Source organism: Syzygium oleosum, unplaced genomic scaffold (genome assembly GCF_021117445.2).
Source record: "Syzygium oleosum isolate NSW1041296 unplaced genomic scaffold, Sole_v2.1 Sole_v2.15, whole genome shotgun sequence".
In the NCBI taxonomy this organism is placed as follows: Eukaryota; Viridiplantae; Streptophyta; class Magnoliopsida; order Myrtales; family Myrtaceae; genus Syzygium; species Syzygium oleosum.
The window spans coordinates 4,675,963-4,703,713 of record NW_026607499.1 but is presented as its reverse complement, the minus strand read 5'-3'; the positions used below and the strand labels follow the sequence as shown (position 1 = coordinate 4,703,713).

Here is a 27,751-nt window from a genome sequence, read left to right as displayed (position 1 = left end):
TATAAAAGTTACATTTCTCGAATAACAAACTTCTTAAATTAATAAAATTGAAATAATAATTAAATGTAAATTAAATTTGAATTCTATTATACATTTCAAAATAACAAAAAAAAAACAACAATTGTCGTTTTTATTTATTCCTGTTTTATTTATATATTTAAATTTCTTTCTAACCTATAATATATATTCAATATATATATTTAGTATTAATTTTATTACATATTTTAGGTATTTTAGTGTACTAGGTATATTAGTATAGTTTATTATTTAATAAAGTTTAATTAATAATGATGGAAGGGAATAAAAAAGAAATATAAATGAAAAGAAATAAAAAAAAAAGTAAATATAAATAAAGTAGGCCAGAGTGTTGAAGCACTATACTTTTGAGAATTGCGAATATGAATGATTATGTTTTCTCTCTTACTGGATTCGGCATTCGTTGGCTGATCTAGCTTGTCGATATTGTTGTAGTCCATTTACATTTCTTGTCATAGTCGAACTTGTCACTTTGGATGATGCAGTGAGCTCCTTTGCTGTTTAAGATTTAGATCGTACAATAATCATGGATTTATTGATGGATGTTATTTCCGTTTATGCATTTGTGGTTTCTTTTTAGCAGTGAATCGTGAAAGATTCTTACCATATTCATTTGTTCATTTTTAGGTTCATTTACACCAATATGCCCTTTATACCCAATAATAGATAGGATATCATGTGAAAATATTTGCCTTTATTACTGTTATTCATCAAACAGTAGACTGAATATGGCAAAATCCCTGAATTTTATGTCTTCTCATATCCAATTCTATCATAACTATAGAAATCTAGATGACCAAATGCAGTCTTAGAGATTATCCTCAACATCATGGAACATCATATGATCGAGGAGTCAAATATAAAGAAACTGAATGAGAACGAATGAATCCTCTTAATTGATTGCTCATCCCTCTCCGAGCTATGCTGCTTCAAGCTTTAACGGGTGACTACGAGTCCTGTCCAAATCGGACCGGAAGGACGGTAGGCATATGAAAACAACCCATTAGGTACCATGTGAACTTGGTATTGGCCACTGAGTCTTTACACATGATGGCCTTGCCTTGCCTTGTATTTTGCCGACTGCCCCCACAACAGTGAAGATACCTCTTAAAAGAGGACACTGTTTCCATCTCTTGATCAGATGTTACTTCTTTGAGGGACAAGGGACTACTTGTTTAATGTTTATTGTTGCATTGGGGGAAAGTGAATATGTCTCTATCAAGAGAGAACAGGTCATGTTTGGGATGGCCAATGTTGCCTCACCACGGGTGAAACTTTTCATATTCCAGGTCCAGAGAAAGAGAAAAAGAACCTAAGAGGAACACAGAGACACGGCAGAAACCTGGGCTTTAACTACAGATATAAAGCATCTTCTCTTTGCATGCCGTGTGGCTGGACCACACTCCTCTCTCTCTCTCTCTCTCTCTCTCTCTCTCTCATTTGTACGCAAGTTAGTTCCTGAAGCTTTTAAGCTAGTTCATTATGAACAAAGTATGGTGGTTTCGCAGTGGGAAGTTGGACATAGTTGTGGAATGAGGCTTCTTTGAACTTTATTTGGTGCACTTGCCGGCATAGAATGATGAAATCTATGGGCGAGAATAAGACAGTGACTGGTGTGCAATTTCCATTAAATATTGCCATAACCCATTAATATATATATATATATATATCGAAGAATCAAAAGGACAATCATGACAGCAAATCGTAGCATCACATGCAATCATGTATATTGTACTATGGCACCCACGACCAATTGCACAATAAAATAGCATAAACTCTCACTCAAGGAAAAATACCAAAAAAGTCATAAATATATTAAATTAGTACAAATTAAGTCTTAAACCTTTTTGGACTAATTGAGTCCTAAACCTTTTCATATTGGTACCAATTTAGTCCATCTGACCATTTTAGACCGAAAATTATTGACGTGGACGTCAGCTGTCATGGTTGATGCTGATATGGACATATTTTATAATTTTATTAATAACTTTTTTTCTTTTTTTTCTCTCTTCTTCCATGGCCTGTGTCGGGGCCGGCGAGGTTTGGCCTTGCCTTAGCAAAGGTTGGTGAGGCCACCCTCGCCCAGGTGAGGCCAGCGCTCGCCGAACATGGCTTGTGTTGGCACAAGCTATGGAAGAAAAAAAGAAAGAAAGAAAGAAAATCAAAAAATTATAAAATATGTCCATGTCAGTGCCAACCGTGCCTTGTAGGACGGCCGGCGTTTACGTTAGCAATTTCCTGCCTAAATTGGTTGGATGGATTCAATTAATATCAATGTGAAAATGTTTATGACTAAATTAATTCAAGTTTAGGACTGAATTAGTATCAATGTAATATGTTTATGACTTTTTTTAGTACTTTTCCCCTCTCACTTGTATAGGTAGAACTTACAATCGTGCTTTAGATATCACATTTGTTGTATCCTCTGCACTATAAGTTACTCACAACCATTTACGATCTTTCAATATCTTGTAATATTTCGATACTTGTATTATTTCAATCATTTTCATATTGTTCTTTATATTTCATATTGTTTATTTATAGATTGTGTACATATATAGAGAGAGACACACACACCCCTTTAGATTCATAGTGTTATTATATCTCCTTCGATTTTCGGGCATCCATGGTTCACTATATATTCACCGTGATTCTATTCGTGTGAATACGGTTTATATTGATGGCATTCTAATGAAAGTCCCAGATAAACACCATATTTGCAAATTTGTATTTCGCATTTACTTAATTTCACGAGCAGGTTAGATCTAATAGCGCGCTTTTCTCTGTGTGATGTTAATTAATTAGTAATTGTATATTAAACATGTATGCCACTCGATCGATTAACACTGCTTTTGTAGATAATGTTCTTCATAACAAAGATTTTGATTAATCATTCATCTCAATATAAGCTCCTACATGTTAGAAAAAATAAAAAAATGATGAAAAATGAGTGAATGCGTCTATAAACAAAAAGTAGTCCTTAGCTCGTACCATTATTTTTATCTGCAACATATAATAACATTCAAGTAGATAGTATCACAAATTAACACAAGATTTAGTCCTTTAAGTTTAGTATCTTGTGTGATTTCACCCTCTAATTTTTATTTTGGGCAATCAAGTCCTCCAAGTTTCTCAATTTGCGCAATGAAATCCTTCGGTCAACCACTTTAATTAAATAGTCCAATCAATTAATGATGTGGCATTGCTTATATCACAAAAAATAACACGTGATGTTAGTTTGGCGCCATATGAGCAGAAAGGATACAAGGAAAATAAGAAAAAAGAAATCCAAATTTGACAGTATTAGTTAGGGGGTAAATAAAACTCTTGACTGCACAAATTACGAAACTTCAAGGATTTAATTGCATAGAGTAAAACTTAGAGGATCAATTGCACAAATCCAGAAAGTTAAAGTAGAATAGCACGAACGCTGAAACTTAGAGGACTAAATAAAAAATTAACCCTAGTATCATTGATCATATCTTCATGAGACAAAGGAAAATTTTGGCCATGCTCACATTGGGTTAATTTATTTTCACTAGAACTCGCACATATTAATGAAATAAAAAGTAAAATCCATTTGAATATATAGAATTCTTAGATCAAGGAGCATCTTTATAGGTTTTTAACGTTGGGATAAGTCCATTATATCTCATGATGTAGGAGAAAATTTGTACCTAGCGCACTTATAGGGGCATTTATCTAGGATCATCATCAACGAAATGCTTAAAATATACTTTATCTGCCTCTCATCTTCATAATATTTATATAAAATTCTGTCTTCTCGATAAGCCAAATACTTGTATTCCGTTTTTTAACTTTTAGAAGAAGAGAATATCTTGATAATAATCATTGACCATACTATTTTTCTTTAATAAAAGAATCATTTGTTGTCTCAAATATATCACCAAACTTCGAGTCATCTCTCATTTTCTAAATCATATGTGATGTGTGAGAGGGTATTTTTAGGAAGAAAAAGAAAACATATCGAGATAATGGTCACCATCATTCCAAATCCCACTCTTTTATCCTTGATTTGTTCTCATTTCTTTATCATATTACCATCACCATAATTGGTGTTATTATGCCGAAGGAGACACATAAACCGAAAAGTAATCATGGTCTTCGCCTCTCTTAACACAATGAATTTTCCATTTTCTTGTTCCCAAGCTTGGGCAATCAATGCATCTAGAAAGACTCGAAGCTATAATAAAAGGGGAAAAGGAATTCTTTGAGAGAGCAATCAGTAGTTGTCACGCCTGCAGTACCAAACGGCAAACGGTACATGTTGCTTCACTGTGTGCACGCGTTTCTGTGCCCGGAATGGCCCAGGGCAACAGTTGACCGGCTTATCTGAAGTCAAGGGTCAACTTTTTAGGCACCTTCTTCAATTGAATTTTGTATGTGCACCAGTACTTGAGTGCCGCTGATTTAGGGCAAGATATTGTGGTTATACTAATGTCTTTTCCCTAATCAAGAAAAGAGCACTCATGTCTTTTCAGCATACATTTACAGGTAAATTTTCAAACTATTTCGAATTATTAAGCGAACTACTTGATTCTTTATTAAAAATCGAAACTTTCAAACGATAATTTGACGATGAGATGGTGCTGCAATGGCATTTTATGTCTTTCCATTAGAAATCGAACTTCAATCTCGTGCTTAGGCCAAATCCGACTTTGTACGTGCTGATGGGGTTTGAACCTACATAGGTTTGTTGGCCTTAAAGTATTTGCATTGTTTGGAAATGCTTTTCGTCTTATGGTTTCTGTAATTTGACACAGTGCTAAGTTGATGACTGTTCCCATACTTCATTGAACATGTTCAATCTATCTAGGAGTTTAAGCACAGTGTTTGAGCAACCGAAAGCAACAAGATTTCTCTTCCTTTTTCTAAGTACGTACAATTCTTGTATTTGAGCGGAAAACCATATGTTATGATAATCCGAAATTATGAATACCAAAAATGCTATCACAATCCTAAAGAGAATCACCACACATGTAAGCCGAAATTACTGAAATGTAATACTCCCCACACATGTAAGCTGAAATGTGAGCTAAGGTGTAAAAATAATAGTAAATGGAGAGGGGAAATGAGGAACCTCAAGGGATTCAAATATATAGAATCTTTCGCTACAATATCATGTACGGATTTATGAGATTGCCACGAATCTATCCAAGGAAAAATCTGAAGTGTTAGATGAAACCATATTGAACTGCTCTAACGATGATAATGCACTTGACTAAATGAGGCCTCGCCACAGTTGGACTGTCATCCAGAGTAGGATTTCATCCTTGGAAGATCAGTTAAACATTCGAATGATGACGGCCGCAAGAAGTGCTATGCATTGTCATGATTCAATCTCCCCCGAAGAAATACTTCCCTTTTCCTACGTGAATGTAGCCTCCGAATACTGCACGCACTTAGTGGACTGCCGAATCATAACATGGAATTGGAAAGTGTATGCACGACTTCTCACGAGAGTGCATGCATTCAAGGACATTGGGCCAATCACAATGATGCGCACCTTGGCTCTTCAACTCCACATTAGTGAACGGCGATACAGAATGACCCAGTAATGATCTGTTATTATGTCGAGGAATTAGTATTCGCAGCGATTAATCTTTCAGGACCATTGCCTTTTAACTTTTGCATGGATGGCATCAGCTTGAACCCTTGAATGGGCTCAAAAGTCAAATGTATCACTCCAGATATACAGAAGGTGAAGAAGTTATATATTTCATCGCGATAGTTTATATGCATGCAAAGTAACTGATATTCTCTTGGTTATAGAACGAAATCGTAAGCAACGACTAATAAGTCTTCAAAGCATGCGAGACTGGATTGGGCTCGACAGTAAGAAGACAAAGCCAGAAGGCTGTACTGTGCGTCTGAACAGAATCTTGGGAGCGAAGCGAAGAGAGTGAAGGGACGTATCGGCAAGAACCGAAGCAGATCGCGCGAGAAAGAAACGAGAGAAAATAGACGATGCACGAATTTACCGGAGTTCACCTCGATTAGGGTTACGTCCTGCAAAGAGATTTCACTATGTTTTTAGGTTTACAACCACTCAACTCGTTACAATGATCGGAAAAGCGAGTAAAATATATATATGCCCCAAACGGACCCAAAACCTAAACCTATATGAAATCTCTTAATCTCGCACTATACGGGCCAGCCCAAACCCGTTGAGGTTTAGTGGCCCGCCCCCGAGCCCCGCCCGCTCACTTCGACGAGCGCGGGGGCACCAGTGTCGGGCGCTACCCCCGAACCCCCGCATTCCGCACGCATGGGTCACATGTCGTCGGACAACACTTCGGAGTTTACTAAGCTCACGTGGCGTACCCGGTGTGAGAAACAAGGTCCCAGAAGTATTCGCCAACTCCAACAGAGAGCACATGTGAATGGACGTGTTTGAAAAGAGATTGCCAAGGTTTTTAGTTTCACAAGGTCTTTTTCTCTCGGGGGAAACAATAAAATGCTCACGTGCTGAATTGTGGTATCAATTGTAATAATGGTGTTGTGGAAGTGATTGATTGTTAATGGCTCCGGTGAATGTTGGTCTGCCGCGTGTTTATGCGCATGTTCTTGCTGAATTTGACTCTCTGCAGTTCTGCATATCCATCTCACTGCTTCTCTCTCTCTCTCTCTCTCTCTCTCTCTCTCTCTCTCTCTCTCTCTCTCTCTCTCTCTCTCATTCTCAGTTGATTCAAGATTGTAGGAGTTCTTTTTTTCCTGGTACACATCAATTTAAGGGCATGAATGCTGGTTAAGATCACCTATAGAAAATTTCTTTTATAACCCAGTGACTCTGTGTTATCTTTTTTGACCTGAATAAAGTATATTTCAGGCCAAATCATGAGCATATAGCCTTGGACTCCAACCTAACTGATTGGACCAGTTCAACTCTTCAATAAAATCTCAGTCAGCTCTTTTGAAATTCTATTATTTTCCTTTTTTATGAAAGCACCTTCTCTTTTGATTTGATGTCCAGCCTCAGTTTGACATTTTATCGTTTCACTCAGTCTACTTGTATCATAATAAATTCGAAATTAGAATGCAAGTTTAACTTACAGTGTTGATGCGACGAAGAGTACAATGTGATACTGATCAGGCAATCACAGAGAACTTGAAAAGAGGACTAAGACTTGGTAGCAAATTTGAGAATTTTGTGATACTAAATGTATAGCTATATTGTTATTGAGTTTCCGACGTCCAATAGCTACAATCTCTCATATCACTAGTATGAAATGTAGATCAATGGTTGTAGTAGAGCTCAGTTAAGAATAAAATCTTGATACTCTCTCTTCTAATTATCTAGATCTGGTTTGCATTATAGTTTATGTTCCTAGTTCCTGCTCCTTGATTGTATAAAGCCTGGACTTATCTCGTAACAAAGCATGCATGCCATATTAAACAAGGTCAAATCATCTTACTTTGCTAATCTTGTATGAGCACCTCGTCATGCATTTGAGAGAGCTAGTACATTCACCTCCCGAGCAAAGTTAGTTGTACTTAGACTGGTTCACAGAATTGATATATCAAGTGATGCAATGGATCGTGAGTGGGCAATTACGCAAGCGGGGCATCTCCACCACCCAAAATTGTAGTTTGCCACATCATTTGGTATACAGCTTTATTACCCAGACTTAGTAAAATATAGCATTTCTCTTCCCTCTCAATCTAAAAATATAAACTTGCATTTTCTTTTCTCCAAAAAAATTGATGATACCCCCAATTCATATTTGTCTAAGCTGGTGGTCCAGCTAGTATAAAGAGAGAGAATGTCGAAAAAATAAAAAGCAGGTAAACGATCGCAATAGCAGATGTGCACCCATCGATGTCCAAAATAAGAATGAAAATACATGGCCTCAAGCGTATGGCCTACTTTTGTACTGATATTGCCCTAACTTTACTCCATACTTTTTTGTAGGTACACAGGACCCTTCTGAATAAAACCTTTGTCTGGACTGAAATTCCCAAACTACCATCTTCATATGGTGCCACACAGAAGAAAGCATAACCCACTTGTCATCCAAAAAGGCATGTACACAATGGACACATAAAATGACCAAACTTTCAAGATGTAACTTCATTTTCGTCTCGCGGTACCGCACTTTCAAACTAGTGATCCCTACTATGTATTTCGACATAGCTTCCTACATACAATTATGTAGCATTATCCTAGTCGTGCTGTCTGTTTGCGCCGATCTATGTTTACGCAATAAGTCTCGTCTCAATACATATTTAACGAATTAATTTGTAAATGCGGAACGAACTAGCATGCTAATCCGTGCTGATATTGTAAAATCTCTTTCGACATGCCTAACGATTGTTCAAAGGTTTGTGTGACATATGATTAGAAATTTTACTTCTGTTTTTGTTTTGTGTTACAATCACTAGTGATGAACTTATCACAAACTGTCCCACACTTAGACCTCGACTTCATCAAGTTAGAACAGCAGATCGCAGCCATTCCTTGTCCTGCAACATTGCATGATCCCATCAAAAGAAATGAGGTCAACCCGAGCGAGCTTGTCTTTTATTGAGCTGTTGCATATCAATGAAAGAGTCAGCTCTGATCCAACTAAACCTTGGTGACGACAGTGACTTTTCAAATGCAGTGGTAGGTGACCAATGGGAACTCACCAAAGAGGACCCAATGTAACTTTCATTGGTTTTTAATAAAAGTTTCCTTTACTGGTGTGAAGAGGATAAGCTTGTTGGGTACAGTGGGGGTATGCAAGAAGAAGAAGAAGAAGAAGACACGAACTGAGACACTTTTCGAAACGCCATTGGGCAGTTTTTTTCTAAGGAAGTTGCCCATTCTCTGGTAAACGTGGGGAACCGGGACAATCATGGGTCCATCTCAGCAATGATTAGGTCAGGACCCACCATTTGTTTGGGTTATAATCACCGCTAACCCTAGTTTACTTCTCCTCTTAATTAGGATAAAACAAATTGATTTATTGAATTCACTAGCAGTATGATAAAAAGTGTTCCACTATGAACCGCCAAAAGATAAAGACATATATATTATCTCTGCTATGCACACAGTAGACACATGGTTTGTTTTATCTAATCTCAATTACACTGATATCAAACTTCTAATGCCGCTTGCAATGATTACACATTTCACCTGTGATGAATAAAGCATAAAAAGATAACCGAGTAGTAGTAAAGAATGGTTTGTTTTTCAGAGCAGTAATTACATATAACACGAGATAGTTGATCAATTAAAAATTATAACTTGTAAAAAAAAGAAACTTAGTTAGTTGCTCAATAAGTGTCTTTGAGATACTAGTTATTAAAATCCATGAGATATTTCGTTGGCATCACCTAAAATAAAATTATTACTTGAGGTTAAACTTTAATATGTTTTGCGGGCTATTCACTCTTCCACCATTTCTAATTTAGTTTAGGGAACTGAAAACTATGAAAGTGCTGCTCCAAAGCATAATGATTGTGGCCTTGAGTTTAGAAACATCTTCTGCATCAACCTAGGCTCTAAGAGAAACAAATAGGACTTTTTCTACAAAACCCTAGCAAGCATGAAAATAGTATGTATACTTGTTCTTAGGGAAATTTATCAAAAAAAGTCATAAATCTTTTGTAATTATGCCAATTCAATCCATCCGGCCAATTTTAACCGGTAATTACTGACATGGACACCGGTCGTCTTACATAGCGCGACTAGTGCTGACGTTGACTTTTTAATAATTTTTTGAATTTTTGTAACTTATTTATTTATTTTTTCTATTTTATGTTCTTTCTCTTTACTTTTTTTTGGTGGGGACTGAGGCCGGCAACCCTCGCTGGCCACAGCCGAGGGTTGGTGACCCTCACTGGCACTAGGTGAGGGCTGCGACTGTGGTGCCCTTGCATGGCCCAGATCTGTCGATGGGCTGCACGCCCTCGCTTTGGCCTATGAGGGTGTCACAGACATAACGGCGGCCCGTGAGCCCTCGCCCAATGCCAGCGAGGGTTGGCTAGCAACCCTGGCCAGCCGTTACCCTCCCCTCCCCCCTCCCCTCAACAAAAAAAAGTACAAAGAAAAATAAAGAAAATAAAGAATAAAAATTTTTGAAAAATATTAAAACATTATTATAAAAAGCTCATGTCTGCACTGGTCGCGTCACGTAAGACGGTCGATGACTATGTTAGTGATTTACGGTCAAAATTTAGTTCTTTTTATACAAATACAAAAGGTTTATGATTTTTTTGTTGGTAATTTGCCCCTTATTCTTATGCGAACAAGAAGGTCCTCATCGAGGGCACTTTTCTCTAAAAAAGTTATGCCATGGCTCTTTACGTAGGATTTCCTTTTTCTCTATATATAGTAAGAGAAGAAAATCAGCAATGAGAATTGATGAGCCAATTGAAAGCGCAAGTTCTTTTCTTTTGAAATTAATTACAATCACAAAATAAATAAATAAATTGGAAGAACAATCGATTATAACCAATCTGTACCACAACCACGAATAGTCAATTTGCCACTCAAGATCAAGTGGGGGCCCAGATGACACTTGGATAACGTCTGAGACTTTTGCTTCACTTCTATACTTGTTTACAATCAGAAGATAAAGAAACTATACACTAAAATTAATAAAAATAAAAATAAAATAAAACTTTGCTGTTATAATTAGCTTTTGCAATACCCTTCACTCTTAAGTCCCCAAGCCTAGGCGAGGATCCGGCCCGATTCCCTGGAAAAAAAGCGAAAGTCTTGTTTTTTCTCTCCTTTTTTTGCTCATTAGCTTATCTTTCCGGCACGCACAAGCACTAATAAAATATTTCACGAAGCAAATCGAAGGACTATGATTAGCACATGTGTCACTCCGAGAAGGCATGGCCTTTGTTTCCTAGATTAAATATTGGAAAATTTTGATATATGACATAAACATGTAAGAGTCGATAAGTATATTAGGATTATGTACATCGTATCATGTTATATTTGAAATTTCTGTTTGTATATTTTGTTCCATATCATGCTGCATTCTGTAAACAGATCGTATGTCCAGTATTTCTATTGTTGAGAAACGATGAGGAACCAATGTAAGAGTTGTTTTGCTCTTTTTGTGATCGGAGTAAAGGTCTTTGATTGGTGGATTGCGAAGATGACAAAGTATCTCATATGCGAATTTAACTAAAAATAAATGTGAATAATGATCATTGTATTGCACACGTCTTTTCGAGGGGCCCAACTTGTGAAAGCTTAGGACATATTCCTTTTCACCCAGAAAATTATACAAAATAGTATATCATATGTGGGGAAAAATTTAATTATTATAAGATCGCGGACCAACCAACCAGAGGTCGCGTGCACTTGCTGGTGAGGGGCGTGGATACAATATTATATTGACTCTTCATCACTTCAAACACCAAAATAAAATAAAATAAAAAGAAAAGTCCTAAAAGGGCATTTCAAGAGCTATTTGTAATTATTTAGTCGGTGCACTTTTTGCAGTGAAATTGGAGTCTCTCATCTCATTGAGAGCTAGTTCTTGGTCATGCGTCACGCGGCAATGAGAAAATGCTTTTATAGGAAAATTGTAAATGGAGATCTATTTAAATAGCCATTTAATAAATTTCTCAATAATAAGCTTTTTATATGGAGGAAAGTGAGTCGCTAAATAACAATTAACTTTATCTATCGTCAATCAAGAAAATTCCTATTCCAGATTAGCACGTCGAAATCTATGGAATTGCTGAAGAGCACACACGAACTAGTGTTAGTGATTGATTTATCCACCATATCTCTTCCTCGATCTTAGTGAAAATTTGAACTCAACGATTTAGATCTTTCTTTTATAGGATTTCAACCACGTTTTAAGTAAATTTATCCAAAGAGAACAGAACTAAAGGTGAGTGATGTGTTGTTAGAGGGACGAGAACGGGAAACGGGTTGCGCCCATGATCATAATCGGCTTGCACCCAAATCGTGAGCTCAATGATCGTGGGCTAGCCCGCGTCGGACCATCAGCCACCGCGCGCAGCGAGACTCGCACCCCAAAAAAAACACCATTGTTTTCCTCCTTTGTGAGACCCACCTTTCACCACCAAGGGCTCATGGACATAACCAGCCAACGGACGATCCAATACTTCCGCTCAGCTCCGAGCTCAGTCAGGTCGGTACGGGGAGGTTTGTAATTACCTTTGATGGTGTATTTGAAGAGACATCACCATCGTATTGTCTAGGGTCGGCTCGGTTCGTGGGCCCCACTCGTGAAAGCCTCGGAAGTATAGCTTTTTTTTTACCTAAAAAATAATGTAATATGTATTTTTTGTCTGAGGAAAAACTAATTATTATAGGATGCGGACCAACCAACCAGACGTCGCGTGCGCTTGCTGGTGCGGGCCATTGATATTGATATAGTATTATATTGACTTTCCATCGCTTGATACACCAAAAGAGAAAAAGAGGAAGAAAATTCCTAAAAGGGCATTTTAAGAGCTATTTGTAACTGCTCAGCACTGCACTTTTTCCAGTGAAATTGGAGTTTTCTCATCTTGTCGAGCTTGTTTTGGGGGATGCAGCACGCGCCTATGAGAAAATATTCTTCTAGGAAATTTCATGTGGAGATCTAATCAAATTGCCCTTTAATAAAGTTTCAATGGATAGCCTTTTTCACTCTGAAAATAAGTATATGTTGAGCAACATTGATATTAGCAAGCGCTTACATTAGATGTAAGATGAACCACAACACATGATCTTAAGTTCACTATTGAGAGAACTATCTAGTAGATACACAAAAGCTACATAGAAACTAAAAATATGTGTCCAATAATTTCTATGATTACTTGTGCCTGTGATCTCGGGCTTCATATCTGTCGGCCAAAGTTCAATGGTGTTGGAAAGATTGGAGATTTTAAAAGGACACGCACGGAATCTTATTAACGGGGCGGTTCTCATATATGGATAGCAATATGTAGCACTAGCTAATACAAGAAAATGTCATGCATGAATATTGGATCTACATATATATGCTTGAGACATAAAAGAGGGCGGTTTTGCACTTGAATTTTTCATTACTTGCTTCCTAGCTTGCTCCTTTACCAACGCCAATACCATTTGTACTTGAACACTACATCTCTACAAAGAGTATTTCCCCATTAAGCTGCACTAAACAAACTACACTAATAAACTACACTAATTAGTAAGGTAAGTTTAAGAATGGTTTTATCAAAAGGGTCCAAGTAAATTTGCTCAAGTAAGAATTTGCTTTATTTATTTCTGAAAATTGAGCAATACTATTGAAGAACTAATATTGGAATGTTGTATATTCACATATATTATTCATAAGCCTAACATAAGTTAGTCTGAATCGCGCCCTCTAGTAATGAAAACTTTTTACCGCCCCATGTCCACACACAACCAGAAGGCCAACAAGGAAAGCAAAAGGAGAAAAAGAACGCAAGCTCATTAATTGCATATGATCTAATTCATTTATGTCAGTATAAGTCCCCCAAGTTATTTTAAGTGCACTTTTTTTGGTCGTGTCACTCAAGGACCCCCCAATAGTATTACAATATTTAATCACTGCAATCACTCTCTCTCTCTCTCTCTCTCTCTCTCACCCAAAAGAAAAAGAAAGAAGACATTCTCTTGTGGTCTCCATCAATGGCTGGTGGCTAATATAGTAGAAGTTCCACCTTCATCACTCTCTCTCTCTCTCTCTCCGAGCCATTTAAAGGTCTTCTTCCTTTTATCTGCGAAAGATAGAGAGAGAAGCTTTCGCAGCAATCAAGCGATCTCTGAAAGATAAGGAGAGAGAAACAGAGACCCCAAGTGATGAGAGCGATGGATTATTGCCATTAGGGCATGTGTTGTGTGCTGTGCTTGCTTCTTTCTCTCTTATTTAACCCCACCTCTTCTCATTTTTCCCATTCCTCAACCCTTCTTTCCTTTTGGCTCTCTCTCTTACTTTCTCTCTTTCCATTTCCTCGGGATCTGATGATCTCTCTCATATGTGCCTGGACAACAAGAAGACAAGTTCTCTTTTGTTCGAGACTTTTCATCAGTTGAGTCTCAATTCCCGAGGAAATTCTCTTCTCTCTCTCTCTCTCTCTCTCGTTTTTTCTTTGTTTATTTTTCTCTCTGGTATATGTTTTCTTGTCCTTCTTGTTTGAGAAAAAGTTACAGAAGAGTGACGATAGCAAAAGCCAGCAAAAAGAAGATTAAAAAGGTCGTGGTATTATATTCCTGAGCTGATAGTGAAGACACATACGGGGTTTGGTTCGATCCGGTCATCAGATCTGTTCAGTGTGAGTTCAGTTTCTGGGGTTTCTTGTTAAAGTTCTCTTGTTCTTGTTCTTGTTCTTCTTCATCTTCATCTTCTCCTTCTCCTCCTTGAACTTTGGTTTTGATTCTAATGCATTCACTTAATCGCAGTTAATTTGCAATAGAACGATCAGTGGTCGAGTAGGAGGATGAACGATGCTTCACATGCAAGTTTTAGGTTAGACATTAGGATTATCATTTTGTTCAGACAGGAAGCCATGATTGTGTTAAGCTAAAAGCTCCCATTGTTGCGTTGTTATCATTTGAGTGCTCTTGGGCACAAAACAAGTTTTAACTTAAAATTTCTGCCTGGATTCAGTTCTTTCTGGGATTTGAAAAAGATAAATTAGGTCACCTCATATTGATAGTTTCTGATAAATTGGTCTTTAGTTTCCTCTTTCTCCTAGACAAGTTTGCCGCTCCCAATGGTGTCGCATTTTCCATCTAGGTCTGTATTCTTTTTTCCCACATCTCACAAATTTAATTATTTTGTTTGTCATATGGGTGGCATCGATCATTAGTATCCAGTAACCTTTGAACAATAAAAACAACATGATTATTCTTGGTAATTTTAGCTAGCTAAGCTAGATTAATTATCTTTTCCATAGGAGTAATCTGCACGGAGATGTTTTTTGTTTTGTATTTTCATGAATTCATGAGTAGCTGGAATTTAATCAACTCTCCCATAAAACCAATATTCTTTCACAAAAATGTAAACCTCGATTAATGTTTAATCATAGAGAAAGGATGTAGAAAGGGTCATCTATTGCAAAAATGACATTACTATTATTTACATCATAGAAATTACTTGAAATCCATATGTCCGCATTACTTATTCGTTAGATTTTCATTTCTTTGATTGATTTCAGTTTTTTTGGGTGGAGAAAGATACTTTTGTGAACTGGGTTTCATGTTGTAGCATGACTGAACAGAAAAGCTAGCAGCTTTGAATTAGTTTTATTAGGTTTATCTACTTCTTTAACCAGTCTTCTTCATCTGATCTGATGAACAAGCATGTGAGCTATCTCCTTGCTTTGATTTAGTTTTCTCGCTCAGTAAATTTTACTCTGGCGTTTTCTTTTTGTACTAATCCACATTGAAAATACCTAATTAGTAAATATCATTTCCAGTAAAAGAAAAGCATCTAAAATCCGTAAATGATTTAAGTTTATAATCCTTCAACATGCCTGAACCATACTAATTGTTCTTTCATTAATAAATTGTAATTGTAATGTCGGTTACAACATGTCCCACTGGGCAATTAGATTTGATCTTTCAGAAGTGATTTGTCTCTTTTTTTTTTTAATCAGACAGACCAAAAAGTCTTCAGATGAGAGGAATATAAACCTAGCAAGCCTAGGTTGCTGCTATCTAGTAAAGGATTAAACATACTTCTCCCTTTCTCTTTGTCTGTGTATCTTTCTTTTACCTCCTTTTATATTGGATTTGGAGCTTGTTAAACTAACTCGTTGATTTCGTACCATATGTCAATCAAAAAAAATTTCAGTGCAGAAAAGATTAGTCCATCTGCAGATTGTCCTAAGAAGTGTTCAACAATTTATTGGAAAAGTGCACTAGAAATCCTAAAGCATGTGTACGGAATGCAATGAAGTCGTTAACCCCTCAAATGGTTCAATTAAGTCCTAAACATTTTTAAAAAGTGAAATTAAGTCCTTTTGATTAACAATACCTAAAATTGCCTTTGTAGCATCCTGAATTGCAGTGTTTGGCATAAGATTTACGATCCAATGCACATTTTAGTAAAACTATAGGTCTTGGCCAAACTAATTGAAATGTTTAGGACTGACTACATTCCCTACGTTAGATTTAGGACTTGTAGTGCAATTTTCCCATAATTTATTAGGGTAACTTGGTGCATATTATACCAAATAGTAAAACTCCGTGATATGAATTTCACTTAATGAAAAAAGTGACCAACAGAAATCATATCCTATCAAAGGTCCAGCAGACATATAATCATATAGACTCTCTTGGTATATCCGTTTTTTGTTTGGTTCAGACAAGACAAGGGTCAATGAGATGTTGTTGTCCACTAGAACAGCTTAATTACATTAATTGCATGCGATGCATTCATTCTACTTCTCTACCAAAGAAGAGAGAAGATAATGATATACCTATGTCTGCATTAAGTAGCTAGGAGAATGTACTCGGTTCATGTCAACCTTTTTTCTTATATTTCTCACTGAAATCCTCCAAGCATTGTTATTACTTTTCCTTCATCATGGCCTCAGCACAATCGAAAATACACGCAATTTCTATCCTCTGATCATTACAAAACAGACTGCAACTTTCTAAAATGTTGATGTCGTGAATTCTACTTAGGCTCATTATTTTATACAATCTCTCGATTAAGAAGCCATTAATGATTTGTTTTCTTACATGTAATTTGCAGGTCTTGCAAAGTTGCTTGGGAAAAATATGAATTCCTTTTCACATGTTCCTCCAGGCTTCAGATTTCATCCCACAGATGAAGAGCTTGTAGATTACTATCTAAGGAAAAAAGTCGCCTCAAAGAGAATTGACTTGGATGTTATCAAAGATGTTGATCTCTACAAAATTGAGCCCTGGGATCTTCAAGGTATCAGTTATCCTATAACCTACATTTGTAGCATGTTAAAATAAGTTATTGAAACTTTAGATTTTCAATTGACTTATTCGTTAATTTTGGCAGAATTGTGCAAAATAGGGACTGAAGAGCAGAATGAATGGTACTTTTTTAGCCACAAAGACAAGAAGTATCCGACTGGCACTCGCACTAATCGGGCCACAAAAGCTGGATTTTGGAAGGCGACAGGAAGAGATAAAGCAATTTACTTGAAGCATAGCCTCATTGGCATGAGAAAAACCTTGGTTTTCTATAAAGGGCGCGCCCCGAACGGACAAAAGTCTGACTGGATCATGCATGAGTACCGGCTCGAGACTAACGAAAATGGGACTCCTCAGGCAAGAATGGAAGTTATATAAGTCATTGCTTTAAAAGTAAATAAATTGCTTATGAGGAGGTCGATTTCGTACATGGATGCATGGTTAATTGTGATCACAATTAAGTCTCTCTATGGATACTATTAGAATCCTGAGGTAATTAATAAGACATGTCTAATAATATCCTTCACCTTTCATCTATGCTTATCTGGATAGATACATGTTAATTGTAATTATAATTATAACAAAAGTTAAATAATTTGGCACCAAGGGCATGCATAAAATATATGCAAGTTTCATTGAAAAAAGTCATGATACAAAGTCTATTGCATCAATTGTACTTTTTCCTCAAAGCATAATTAGAGTTCCTGTGTGATTTTTCCAAAAATGAGCCAAAAAAGTTTAACTCGATTAATTATGAATTTCGACAGTCATTTGCTCGGTTAAGATATCCCTTGAACATCATAGCCTTTATTTTCATGAAGACATTGTTTTTCTGGTTCAACAGGAGGAAGGATGGGTTGTGTGTAGGGTTTTCAAGAAACGGATGACCTCGATGAGGAAGATCGGCGAGTATGAGTCACCATGCTGGTATGATGACCAAGTCTCATTCATGTCGGAGCTCGATTCCCCAAGGAGGATTTCTCAGCCCTACCCGTCATCCTACCACCACCAATATCCTTGCAAACATGAGATTGAGTTGCAATACAACATGCCGCCACATGATGCTTTCCTTCAACTGCCTCAGTTGGAAAGCCCTAAGGTCACTCAATCAGCTCCAAATATCACTTGCAACTCGATGATGCCGTATGCGTACGATCGTAACAGTTGCAGCAATTTCCAGTCGTCGAATCTCACACAAGAGGAGCACATTCAGCAGATTCACCACCTAAACATGAACTCGCTTTTTGGAAACATCCCGAGCGAGCAAGTGGCCGACCAAGTGACTGATTGGCGTGTTCTCGACAAGTTTGTTGCATCTCAGCTCAGCCACGATAATGCCCTGAAGGAAAACCACTACTCCAATTCATCGACCATCTATCATGTTGGCGAGCAAGTGAGTATCGATTCTAAGAGGCCTGAGGTCCCGCAGGAATTCGCTTCGACATCGACCTCCAGTTGCCAAATCGAGCTGTGGAAGTGAAACATTACTCTACAGAAGCTAGACATACGATACATATACTGATCTTAGAAGGGGGCTACATGCTGAAGGACATCACATAATTTCTGTTCATTGTACATAATAAAACTAAAATGGTGTTGCCTGAAGCCTTTTAATTATATATGGCTATATGGGAATGGGAAGGCTTTGTGTGCTGGACGACTAGCTAAAAATCGAGGACACTGTGCTAATTGGAAATAAATTAGCATATGTACGTAGATGCAAGGTATGACCGAGTTGTATTGGGAATGTCTCGGTGCATTCTGAATGTACTTAGCTTTTTTGCATGAAATATCTTCATGTGAACTCAGAATGGAGTTTCTTGTTTTACCCCCTTATATCATCTACTATGTTCTTCTACTTGAAATTGCAATTTGAGTTTATCAAAGCACATTGTGTTTTTCTTTCTGTTGAAGAACATTTTGATTTTTTTCTTCTCCCAGGAGAAATAGTATGCAACTTCATTCTAGTTTATCACACTGATTCCGCTCAATACTTGTCCTCATCTTGAATTAACTAGCTCAAATTTATCAAAGAAGAGATGGATATACACATCAGAGGAGATCATTGTATCTTTTATTCTAAGATTGCCAACCGTCCGCATTTTCTTGAGAAAACCAATCACTCATGCTTAACATTCAAGCCTAAGACCTCCTGTCATCACTTGACCTACTCATCAATGAAAAGAAGTTGATTGATTTTGCAAAGAAAATTTTGACGCCTTATTAACTGATTTCTTCTGGTACATTCAAATCTAACAAATTTGCTTGCAGGTCTTATAGCTCAGGTTCAATATCTTGAATCAGATGTCCTCTTACTTCAACAAAATAAGTGCACAAGATGAAACAACCTCTCTTTTGGCATCTATTGTCCATGTTAACCTAAATTGCGCAATCCCTTAGAGTACAACTTCTTTTATAGTCGCCAATATGTGTAATCTCATAAATTGCAAGCACATGAGAGAGAGAGAGAGAGAGAGAGAGAGAGAGAGAGAGGAGCTTGGCGGGGCGAGGAGGAAGAGGTCAAATGTGGGTGCTCTATTGTCTTGAGTATGCTTTAAGGTCAAGAGTAGATACTTGTTGCATCTAATCTAGCAACAAGTGCAACAACTTCTTTACTCAAAACGTTTTTGCGTACACCTGGAGTAAGGCTAGTGATTAAAAAATTTGACTTGATCAAACAAACTTTGAGTTTGGATTATCGCTTATTCTTAGCCAGGTCTTCCATACACTCCTACATTTGTCAAAGAAAAGCATAAGATAGTTGTTAAGGTAGTTTCATAATGTCAAAATTATTTGACTCCTTCCATTTACTCTGCAGAATTCCACAGGTGTGGAAGAGGTCAAATATAACGTAGAATTGGCACAGTTTTTCTTTTGAAAAAAGGAAGATAAAAACCCAAGAAACTCCATAACTTAATTGTGGCGATCAAGAACTTGCAAGACTAACCTCGCGATAGCAACAATGGTCAAATTGCTGACAGAGAGATGAATGTAAGCAATGAGTTTGAGCAGGCTGTATTGTGTCACTATGCATGACTGAATAATCAATCTACGTGATCTTCTCAATGCGCTATGTTCTTGTGCTTTACTAACACTTCATATTCTATGCATGCAACCCAAAAAAACACGTGCACAATACCTGTCGAACAAGGTGATAGACTGAAGCCGAAGAATGCTTGTAGAGGCACAACATATGAATCACTACGTGCCAACGAAACGGACATTCCTTCTAAAGACCACAAAATGCAAAGGATCTAGAGAGAAAGAGCTATAATTTAGGGAACTCCCTGATAAATCTGAGCATGCATCCGTGGGAAAGAATAGAGAGCGAGAGCAAAGCATTAAAGGACAGCAAATAGGAGTTACAGATTGGTTTCATGACTCACTCAGAAACTATCAAAAACACATCAAGCATTCCTTGCTTCTTCTATGCCAAAGTTGCAGGACTCGTACTCGACAAGAAACCCGGCAAGAAACCCGGCACTCAGACTGCGACAAGATCAAATTTGAAAATTGAAGTTCGGTTTAAATACAAATGCAACGAACCCAAGTAACAAACTTATGGTGGTGAATGGATGGACACAAAGAACGGTATGATGGTGTTTTTGTTTGGCTGTCTTTGACTTGGAGTCATTTCTTGCTGGGTTCAAGTCAAGCATGAGAATCCCGTTAAAGCAATGAGAGACATAATGATTGGGCGTGCTCTCATGGACTCATCATTCGTTAGCTCTCACATGGAAAGAGAGAGAGAGAGGATGGAGGGTCGAAACCCTAGGATTGTCAGTGCGTTGTTTCTGACTTATGTTTGATCTGTAGGAACTTATTAATTAGGCTTTTCATTTTAGGGTTTGGGCCACAACCCAGAATCTTTATTAATTTTAAGGTAAATTAGGACAAAGAATAAAGAATTCCATCCATTTTCCTCTCACCCATATGCGAAGAGAGACTACTTTGATTTGTTGATGCAAGTACTATGTAGGCTCATTCTATAGATAATACAAAAGATAAAGATCAGTTAAAGTATGTAAAATGCGAATATGTTTAAAAACAAAGGAATGTTTCAATTCAGGTACTGTACAAACTCATTTTATGGATGACATGATCGGTAGAACGTATTACAATAGGTGAAACAATGTGTAAATGCGTTTGGTGCAGTAGGAATGAGCCTAGGCGATAATTTTGTTTCAAAGCTGAAAACACCATGCGCATTGACGCTTTCTTCGGTGAATGAATAATTGGGTTTTTGTAAATTATGTTGTTTGAACTTTGAAGGCTAAGTAAGATGACATCATTAAGCATCTGAAACAAACCCATGTGAGACAGCATCATCATGTGTCCAGCTGAATACTGAAGCCTCCCACTGTCTTTGGAGAATGAAGATGAATTTAACGTGCCTTGCTTTTCAGTGTTTCATCGTTGTTTAATGTAATTAATCCAATTTCTCAACTAAATAACTGATGTGGGCTGCAACTCTAGCTTTGCTTTAGTAATTTTATGTATATTCAAGTCAATCCTCTTTCTGCTACAGTCCAAGGAAAGAACGAGGGTCCTTCCCGCGTCAAGAAGAGGACACCATATTATATCTTTCAGACAATTAATAATAACAAATTCGCGTAAAAAGATACAGCATCAGCGAGATAATATATCCTAATGAAATCCCACATGCAACTTCTGCATGCTTTTATATTTAGGTTCACTTTATGACATGGAGAATGACCCTAACATATTGAATTGTTCAAAACGTGCTGCTTTCTTACAAGGAGCGGCAGCATATTCCGTCCTTGTTCCTATACCACGAAACCACAGTATTCCATGATTTAGCTTGTAACATTGGTCTTAAACATCTAACCACTTGTGTTATGTATAATCAGCGCGTCACATAGCGCGTCTATTCCAACTCTGCAAAAATTGCATGAGTCAAGTACAGGTCTAAGAAAATAGGAAAGGCGTATGTACGTATAGTTAAAGAAATCTTACAGATGTCCAGATTATAATGGGCCAATTATGTATTTGCATGATTAGAAAGCAGGCAAAATGTATGTATACACATATATACCAAATGAATCCGCGGAAAGATTGTCCTCTGAAATACACTTGCAGCTCCTGACTTTTTGCAAGTTGAGTTGAGGAATCTCATGATTGCTCTTAAAAAAGGAATGGTGGAGAGAGAGAGAGAGAGAGCGAGAGAGAGAGAGAGAGAGAGAGAGAGAGAGAGAGAGAAACGAGAACATATGGGGGGTGTGATTGTCAGTGAATATGGTGTGTAACTCCCAATATAATCTGTAATACATAAGAATAAAGAGGGAAGATAGATAGAGGTGTTTCTTATATGATTGATGGTCATTAATATACTTCTGTAGCATGTGAGCTGATAGCTTGGACATAATCTGAAGTTACGTATGCTCACTGTAGATCGTCCTCTGAATACATTGGTAACCAAGAACCAATCTTAGGGAAGGAGATACAGTGTTGGGACATTCTCTTTTGGTAGGGTCAAAACTCGGGTTTCACTGTTTCTTGAGATATAATTGACTTGAACTAGTAAAATGATTCCACATGACAGCTTCCGAGTTTGACGAAGAGGAACAGCCAAGAAGAGAGACAAGCCATTCTTTCTTCACTCATTGATGCTGCACCTCTTTTTCGGTTCACAGTAATTCTCGATGGTCCCCTGAAACGGAGTAGTAAAGTCCAAGCAACTTCTGCTGAGGGGACCCAGACTTGGCTTGGGAGTTGGGGAATATTGTCTCTCTCTCTCTCTCTCTCTCTCCACCACTCGCTTTTCTGTGAGCTTTCATGAGATTCCTCAACTCAACTTGTAAAAAGCCTCTCCTCCTTTTCCTCGATTTGATTCATCTCTGGGAATCGATCTTAGCTTCCAAGGCTCATCCTCATCTTTTGAAGAAATTATACTACTGAATAACGAAAGGGTTAGATCCGCACGTCCAGATGCACTTGTTTACAGTCGAGTCGAGCGGGAAAGATGAACTTACGTAAGTTGTGGAGCAAGAGTTTACTAAACAATTTGGCATGTTCCATCAGTTTATATCAACCGAGACTAGAAAAAAGCCTGAAGTTCAGGAATCGAGCAGATCATTTACACTTAAGAGTGGCGATCGTGTAATGGCTTATAGGAAATAGGTATCTTACTATTCTCGACTGCAATAGTTAGACTATAAGCACAGCATTGGACCCTATATAACCCTATTTGGAGATGCGATTTAATTAGTGGGTTCTAAAGTGAAGTCTGACTTGTCTGATTTATACCATCAGTAAGACTCGGGTTGACTTTTGTCCTGATTTGCAGCAGATATAAGTCGAATTAATGACATATATTGAGAGTCTAGATTGTGCAACACACACTCAAATATTGCCATTCTTGTGATTGATTGCCTCTATTATTGAATTAGTTAAAGATAGGATAGGATAGAATAAGAAATCATCAAATTACTTATATCTTATAGAGTGATATTTTATTTGGAAGAAAATGTGAAAACCCTACAGCAGTAGAGACAAATAAAGAAACTCAATGACTTGTGGGATTTTGCATCCATCGCTTAAGTAACCGCTATCGCCAGCGGATGCGGAGGCTGCATCACACAGGAGGTGACAATACACAAATGCCTCTTCTTTTTTTTTTTGGTCGTTTCATTTTTCTTATCGCCCATGCTTACTTCAGTCGGGGCCTTGATTGTTCTGTATAAGCCATATCCAACCTATGTGGTATTTTTTTTCTATTTTGGTTCGAAACTAAAAATTGCACTAAAAAAGGTGGAGGAAGGAGATGCATGAGATGATGAGACTCGAACCAAGACAAGGTCCCTCGACAACAGATGCCTATACTGGCGGAACCAACTGTTGATCCTTCATCTCATCCACTGGCAAACATATCACCATAAGAGGCACCTTTTTTTTGTTACAGAAGGTCGCATCTACAAGGGGGTTGTCTTCGCAACGATAATTCGAACAAAACCACATAGCAAGCGAAATAGGATCAAGACATCATGGCCCTGAAACAGAAACCGCACCTCAACCACAGGCTTCGGGCCTCTTTAAGATAAGACTTTCAAGTAACAGCCCAGTTTGCTCCGCCCCAATGTTCTGTACCCTTTGAGTCGGGGTAATCTATTAATTCCCCTCGATTTCTCCATGTTCAGTGATTGCGCAAATTATTTCCTAAGGAATTTGTATAGCGAGTGAACTCTCTATCTTTTTCTCTCTCTCTCTCTCTCTCTCTCTCTGGTAATTTGATTAAGATAGGAATTGAGAGAGAGATCTATAACAGGTGGCCTCTTCAAATGGTATTCAGCTATGGGAGACTAGAACATACAACCCCATCTGAACTATACTATAGTCACAGCGCAGTTTTAAGCTCGCCAAGTTCGAAAAATCAATTCAGTATTTCCTGTTCGACTCATCTCAGCATCAACAAATGTCTACAATCAAACGCAACAACATCGATGTTCACGACTGGTATACAGTGTACTTCATTTGACAGATGCTTTTTTTATGTACAAGGATGAACATTACAACTTCCCAAAAGAATACCTCTCAAAATTTACTTTGCATCGCAAAGTCCAGTACTCTCATCACAGAAGCCATCTCGATCAAGCAATTTTGGTGGGGGTGCACTTAGCAGAGGTGAAGATGGACTGCCATAAGCGTTGCGACGGCTGTTTCCACAACCCAAGCTTTTTCTGGTGTCTATCCCTGTAATTGGGTTTGTGCCACTTGCGTACTTGCAAAGAGCCTTTATAAACAGATACAAGTATTTTAGAGCGGCTAGACCATTAAGCAAGCAAGGACTACCAGATAAACAGGTCCAGCACATGCACTGTGATGTAAAATCTGAAATTGAGCTAGAAGATTTTGACTGTCCAAGAGATGGAAGCTGTCCTTTCTATAATTGTCCACGCATGGATTCATTAACAGCACAAAAATATCAAAAAGTTCAGTGAACTGGCTATAGTATTTTGGCTCATGCTCACAGCCAACAAAATAAAGAATGGTGTTAAACGGCCTATGAGTTTTTTTTTTTTTTGGTAAGGTATTAAACGGCCTATGAGTTCTTGCCTGCTATATCCTAGAAGCTGCAATTCATGCATGATTTCAACTCTTCTTCGCATACTTTAAGCCAACAGTTAAACATGCACAAGACACTGATCAATTCTTAACCTTTAGCTGCGAAGCAACCAACAAAACTGGCAATTATAGTCTAATTGAAAGTGAAAAGAGCAATTATAAGTAAAGGCAGGAAATAAGGAATCAAAAATTAGGTTGTGTAGCCAAAACAGTAAAGAATCAATGCCTATCTATTCATCGAAAGAAATTTAGAAAGGGACAAAAGGAAAAAGCCGTGGCTATGTATATTATGATTATTGAGAATGTGCTGTGATCGTGAAACTTCCTATCAGTCAAAATTCTCATTTGCTGATAGATCACTTTGATCTCAGGAGGCTAGATGATCCTTGCATATTGACAGAGTTGTTTATATTAAGCGACTTGTAGATGCACATAATCCACTGAATATACATGGTCACCACAGTATGTTCCAGGCTTCCAGTGGCTCCAAGAACCAAGGGTTGGTGGAAGTAGTGGAGTAACAGAAACAGTAAATATATGCAAAATGAAGACCAAAACTAATGAAGTTCGGAGAGAACAACTGTTGGAATACCTGCTTTTGTGGAAGATCCAGAACAGCATCGCTGAAGTCAGCACCATCAATAATGGCACCTCCAAGATCACTGCGGGTCAGAACTGTTCTTGCTAGCACTGCATTGGTGAGGTTAGCTTCATTGAGAACCTGAATTCATGCAAAAATTTACAGCAAGTTACAAGTTATGACAATTATCAGCACAAGTTCAAGTTCATCCAACATCTAATGACAATAGCCGTCCAAACCTCAAAGCATAAAGCTTATTTTACAGAGCTGGGAGGAATATGTAAATAGAACACTCAATTTATCCATGATTAATAGTTGTTTACACTTAAATTAAGGAATGAAGTAAGAGCCTTTTATCTTTACCATGCGATCCATCAGCGTGTCACTCAAGTCTGCACCTGAAAATCACAAATAGACAAATCTTAGCATGAGATGGACCAATGGAAAAATTTTCATACTGCTGCACAAACAAGTATATGGAGGTATTAGGCATACCCGTAAAGTTTGCCTTATATGCGACAGCTTTCTCAAGATAGGCGCCGTTGAATGTAGAACCACTGAAGTCAGATTCCCTCATATCCGCAGCTGTGAAATTGGCTCTTCTGTATCAGCCATTTACACTGTATTAAAAACGTAAAATTTAACTAGACATTGCGTTAGCAAATATTATCCACACAATAGACAGCTGCATAAGCTCGGTCTAAGTAGGAAGCATATGACAACGAGCCATGAATAATTTGACGCTGAAGTGATCGGCCAAGGACGAAACAACATGGAAATGCAGATTTATAGGAAGAGCAGAATCCAAATGATGCAACTTTTGATAGCTAATTGCCATCTTGGGTTAAATTAATTACAATGTTCATCAATTAACTAGCAAATAAGTCACATAATCTTCCTGGTAATGAATAATAGAGCTCTTGTTACAACTTACAAGTGGTAAGTACAGTGAGATGGAGAATTACCTGAAATTTTCATTCACGTGCACTGCTTTCCTGCAAGCCAAGAAACCACAATTCAACAACATCCAACACAGCTATGCAACAGCGGAAGTTACGAAAACTCAAAGAAGTTTCGACCTGAGATCCGCCGAACCAAACTGCGCGGCCGACCCTATCCCGAACTCGCCGCGGGTCTCCGCTTCATACTTGTTGAGATCAGCACTTGCCGGCAGAGACGAGCTGCATCCAATGACGGCCGCCGCCAATGCAGTGGAAACCACCGCTCGCCAAGCTTTTGACTCTGCATTCGGGGCAAAAGGATGCATCGATCAGTTCACCACATCGTTTTTCTTCTCCCTTTCCACTCTCGGAATCAATTTCACATTGCTCGCTAACTTTTTTCCGCACGCAATCCAGCCACTTTCAGATAGAAGATACCGCGCGATCATAACGAGAAATTCGTGCTGAAAACGAAATTGAAACAGGAAGTACGAAGACGGGCGTGCGCATGCGCGAACTGCGAAGTTCGATACGACGGAGAACGGGAACTCACCGCGAAACGGAGCCTTCGCAGGAGGCTCAACCTCGCGCGCGACGCCGAATGGCTTCGAAGCGAGCTGCAGAGGCTTGGCAGCTCTCCAATTTGACGAAGAAGGAGAAGAAGAAGAAGAAATGGAGATGGATTTGATGGATAGAAGAGAGATCGAACCGAGAGCCGCCATTGAAGGGGAGGGACAGAGAGAGCGGAGACAGAAATCCTTATCCGGAAACAGAACAAATGCGGCACGTGACACGTTCGTGATCGTCCGTTTGTTTCTGTTGGGGGAGGCGAGAGGAACAACGATTGGCTGTGATGAGCACACGTGCGACTGCTTCCCTCGTTCGGTTGATCAGATGCCACGTGTCTGTGCATTGGTCGCACCAGGACGAGACTACAAACAAACAAAAAAATCCGTCGGCACACGGTGCGACTGCACATGTGCTGGTAGATAAGGTGGGCTCCATGTGGAGTCTACCTTATCTAACGGTGCATGTGAATTGGGTTGACATGGATCGAGAGCGTGCACTTCTTGCTTTCCAAGTATATTCCTGTACAGTATCTACATGTTGCATCTACAGCTATCGAGTTAGATTGTACACAACGGGTATATGGAAAGGAGATGGGAATATAAATTTTACGCAATTTGAGAATACATTACAGCTGAATGGGATTGATAGAGCATG

At 38.1% G+C, this 27,751-nt stretch overlaps 3 protein-coding genes across 4 annotated transcripts in view; 1 reads left to right on the top strand and 2 right to left on the bottom strand.

The window, feature by feature from the left end:
- Window positions 1–19,397, bottom strand: part of LOC115687813 (auxin-responsive protein SAUR36) — a 28,078-nt gene extending 8,681 nt beyond the window's left edge. The window contains exon 1 of the mRNA XM_030613485.2: window positions 19,379–19,397. The gene's annotated coding sequence lies outside the window, so the exon portion shown is untranslated. The remainder of the gene's footprint in view (window positions 1–19,378) is intronic.
- LOC115687772 (NAC domain-containing protein 7-like) lies at window positions 13,774–18,782 on the top strand. Its single transcript, XM_056318629.1, has 5 exons — window positions 13,774–14,057; window positions 14,174–14,301; window positions 16,731–16,916; window positions 17,010–17,281; window positions 17,769–18,782. The coding sequence occupies exons 3-5, from the start codon at window positions 16,757–16,759 to the stop codon at window positions 18,402–18,404; spliced, it is 1,068 nt and encodes a 355-aa protein (XP_056174604.1). The 5' UTR covers window positions 13,774–14,057; window positions 14,174–14,301; window positions 16,731–16,756; the 3' UTR covers window positions 18,405–18,782.
- Window positions 19,398–24,395: 4,998 nt separating the features above from the next.
- On the bottom strand, window positions 24,396–27,290 carry LOC115687855 (thylakoid lumenal protein TL20.3, chloroplastic). 2 transcript variants are annotated; one of them, XM_030613544.2, is made up of 7 exons: window positions 27,081–27,290; window positions 26,666–26,828; window positions 26,552–26,581; window positions 26,082–26,188; window positions 25,950–25,984; window positions 25,599–25,727; window positions 24,396–24,674 (listed from the first exon to the last, which is right to left on the bottom strand). In XM_030613544.2, the coding sequence occupies exons 1-7, from the start codon at window positions 27,247–27,249 to the stop codon at window positions 24,483–24,485; spliced, it is 825 nt and encodes a 274-aa protein (XP_030469404.1). In that variant the 5' UTR covers window positions 27,250–27,290; the 3' UTR covers window positions 24,396–24,482. The 2 variants fall into 2 exon arrangements, with proteins under 2 accessions (XP_030469404.1, XP_056174603.1); XM_056318628.1 differs by lacking the exon at window positions 27,081–27,290 and having other exon boundaries at window positions 26,082–26,206; window positions 26,666–26,752.
- Window positions 27,291–27,751: the final 461 nt, after the last annotated feature.

Bases quoted from the DNA above. Each gene is read 5' to 3' on its own strand.
- LOC115687772 (XM_056318629.1), top strand. From the start codon at position 16,757: ATGAATTCCTTTTCACATGTTCCTCCAGGCTTCAGATTTCATCCCACA. The intron at 16,917-17,009 runs GTATCAGTTATC...TAATTTTGGCAG, and splicing joins TGAGCCCTGGGATCTTCAAG to AATTGTGCAAAATAGGGACT. The intron at 17,282-17,768 runs GCAAGAATGGAA...CTGGTTCAACAG, and splicing joins ACGAAAATGGGACTCCTCAG to GAGGAAGGATGGGTTGTGTG.
- LOC115687855 (XM_030613544.2), bottom strand. From the start codon at position 27,249: ATGGCGGCTCTCGGTTCGATCTCTCTTCTATCCATCAAATCCATCTCC. The intron at 26,829-27,080 runs GTGAGTTCCCGT...CCCCGAATGCAG, and splicing joins TGCGAAGGCTCCGTTTCGCG to AGTCAAAAGCTTGGCGAGCG. The intron at 26,189-26,551 runs GTAATTCTCCAT...TGGCTGATACAG, and splicing joins CACGTGAATGAAAATTTCAG to AAGAGCCAATTTCACAGCTG.